Below are 2,500 nucleotides of genomic sequence, written 5' to 3'. Positions count from 1 at the left end.
AACAGCAGTTATACGATCATATTTGCAAGAAAAAGTTATAATACGAGTCGCAGTATTTACACGTACATGTACATTTGTAGTACTGACTGAAGTCTGTCTATTTGGTATTTTGGAAGTCCAATAAGTAAAGCATTACAATACTATAGTCCAGCTTTGATGAAACAAATGCATGGACTAACGTCTAGGTAGAATTTTCATCTAGATACAGTGTACATGTATTTTCTAATCTTACTAATATTTCTAAGGCGGTAATGAGATGATTTGCATAATTTGCTTACATGTTCCCCGTAAGATAGAGTTTGATCGTACAAAACACCTTGTAGATTGTGTACAGTATTGCTCTGCTCTATACACTCACTACCAATCTGAACGTTGCTGAGACAGGGTCTTGGACCGTATTTACAGTAGATTGAAATACAATGTACATCTTTGGATTGAAATACATGTACATGCATTTACGAAATTTTGCAGGGAGATATTATTATCAACGTTTGTTGAACACTGCCTTCATGCTATTGAAGGCTATTGCCGGTTAATTTTTCATTTTAAGAATATCCGGCCGCTGTTGCATGATGTTGTCATGGCCAAATGTGTACAAATGCTTGACAATGAGGCTACATGTAGCCATCATTGACATATAACAGAATATATCTTAACTGTACATGTACAGTGTACTACACAATGGCATGAAGTCACGAAAATTACACATACATGTAGAATAACAGGTTCTGAGTTTTTGAGACACATGGGGATCCGAGTTTTTGATACACAGGTCAAGGATCTGAGTTTTTCGCGGGTCTGAGTTTTCAGTACACCAGGGGGTCTGACTTTGTGACTTTTTCGGGGGTCTGAGGTCTGAGTTTTTATGACACCCCCAATGGAGCCCAAGGGAAAACCCGTTGATTCCCGTTGGTCCACTGAAGTTAAGCCCTGTTGGATGGAGTTAGCGCTTGGATGGGAGATTGAACAGTGATCACCCTCATGTTGAAACTATTGAAGTTGGGCTGCTCATCGTATTAATTTAATGAATCATAGCAAAAACACAAACTATCCGAATTCGCTTTATTTCATACTGTGATTTAGTCATCTGATCATTCTACAATTTCACAGAGATCTGTTTACAACGCCACCACAGTAAAAACATGGAACATTACTCAATTTGAACTGTTGCTGAACAATACGATCTTTGGAAGAAAATGGAATCAAATTCATGCTAAAAGCAGAGCAAAAGACGGTGATCAGACATTTGTTTGAGAAAAAGGATCTTTTAGCCGTTTTACCAACAGGCTATGGAAAGAGTCTAATTTTTCAGCTTCTTGTGTTGCTTGCGAAAAGAGCAGGAAATTATGCTTCTTTGTTAGTCATAACGCCTCTTGTCAGTATCATTAACGAACAGGTTATGGAAGTCGAAGCCATGAATTTGACTGCTTGTAATTTGGCTCAGAAGCTAGGTAATTTGGAAGACATCGAAGGAGGGAATTTTAATGTTGTCTATGCATCAGCGGAAAGTGCCACAGATAAGCGACTTCTTCAATCACTGAAGAAAGACACCACTTTCAGTAGCAGTTTAGTGGCTTGTGTTGTGGATGAGTTGCATACAGTTGAAACATGGACCGGTTTAAGGTGAGGGATTGTATATTTTAATTTTCAGCTGTTTTTATAAATTCTGAAAAATGTCTTTGCTGCACATAACAATCTTTTGTTTGAGGAGAATTCCAATCAACCTATTGTGAATTCTATTTGCCTTATATTTATTCTAGAAAATCAAATTCACATTGGACGCTTCCATTACTTTTTCGTTTCTTTTTGTTTCAGGAGAATTAGTTTTTACACTTTTTCGATTAGGAGGACTGCTGCATGCTGCAGGCGACAAAACGTCGAGTAATTTTCTCTTCGCACCTTCGGAATTCTCCTTTTCTTCTCTCTTCTGCGCTAAACGTGTAGTTATGAATGGGAAAAGTTCACACAAGTTCTTGATCTTCCGATAACAGGCATTGCAGGCCACTTGCGACTCGTTGTGAGAAGCAATCACTGTTATCCCAACGTTCTTCAGAGATTCGCTCAAAAAAACTTTGAATATTTCTTTTCTCGCCGACAGTTTAAATATATTTACACACGATTTCGCCACACAGTTCCCATATGTCACCTTCAGATTCGCCTGGCAAACTCTACAAACATCGTTACAATTGTTTTCTTTCTTGGGCCGGCCTCTTTTCCCTTTTTCCATCCTCCAAAGATATTCAAATTATTTCATTTTCTCGCACAAAAAATGAAAACAAGAAATACAGAAACCAGAAACAGATACAGAATTTGCCGCCAAAAAAGCAACGTGATTCTGATTGGATAATTTTAACAGCCAGACATTCCACAGTTGAGTGGATTTTGCATATTTAATTAGGAGGCGGAATGAAGAAAACAACAGTGTCCTTGCAGGCCATCCCTCCGGCCTCCCTCCCAACACTCCGGCGCTCCTTTCTACGGCCTGCCACGCAGGCTAGTT

The 2,500-nt window shown here is 38.8% G+C and overlaps 2 protein-coding genes across 2 annotated transcripts in view; one reads left to right on the top strand and one right to left on the bottom strand.

The window, feature by feature from the left end:
• Positions 1–2,500, bottom strand: part of LOC138043352 (nuclear pore complex protein Nup107-like) — a 66,094-nt gene that overhangs the window by 61,739 nt on the left and 1,855 nt on the right. The gene's annotated exons all lie outside the window — the stretch shown is intronic.
• On the top strand, positions 1,211–1,885 carry LOC138040514 (bifunctional 3'-5' exonuclease/ATP-dependent helicase WRN-like). Its single transcript, XM_068886228.1, has 2 exons — positions 1,211–1,623; positions 1,816–1,885. Exons 1-2 carry the CDS (start codon positions 1,211–1,213, stop codon positions 1,883–1,885), a joined length of 483 nt encoding a protein of 160 aa, XP_068742329.1.

This window comes from Montipora capricornis, chromosome 3 (assembly GCF_036669925.1).
Source record: "Montipora capricornis isolate CH-2021 chromosome 3, ASM3666992v2, whole genome shotgun sequence".
In the NCBI taxonomy this organism is placed as follows: Eukaryota; Metazoa; Cnidaria; class Anthozoa; order Scleractinia; family Acroporidae; genus Montipora; species Montipora capricornis.
Note: the sequence above shows the minus strand (reverse complement) of the source record. Positions and strands in the feature narration are given on the sequence as shown.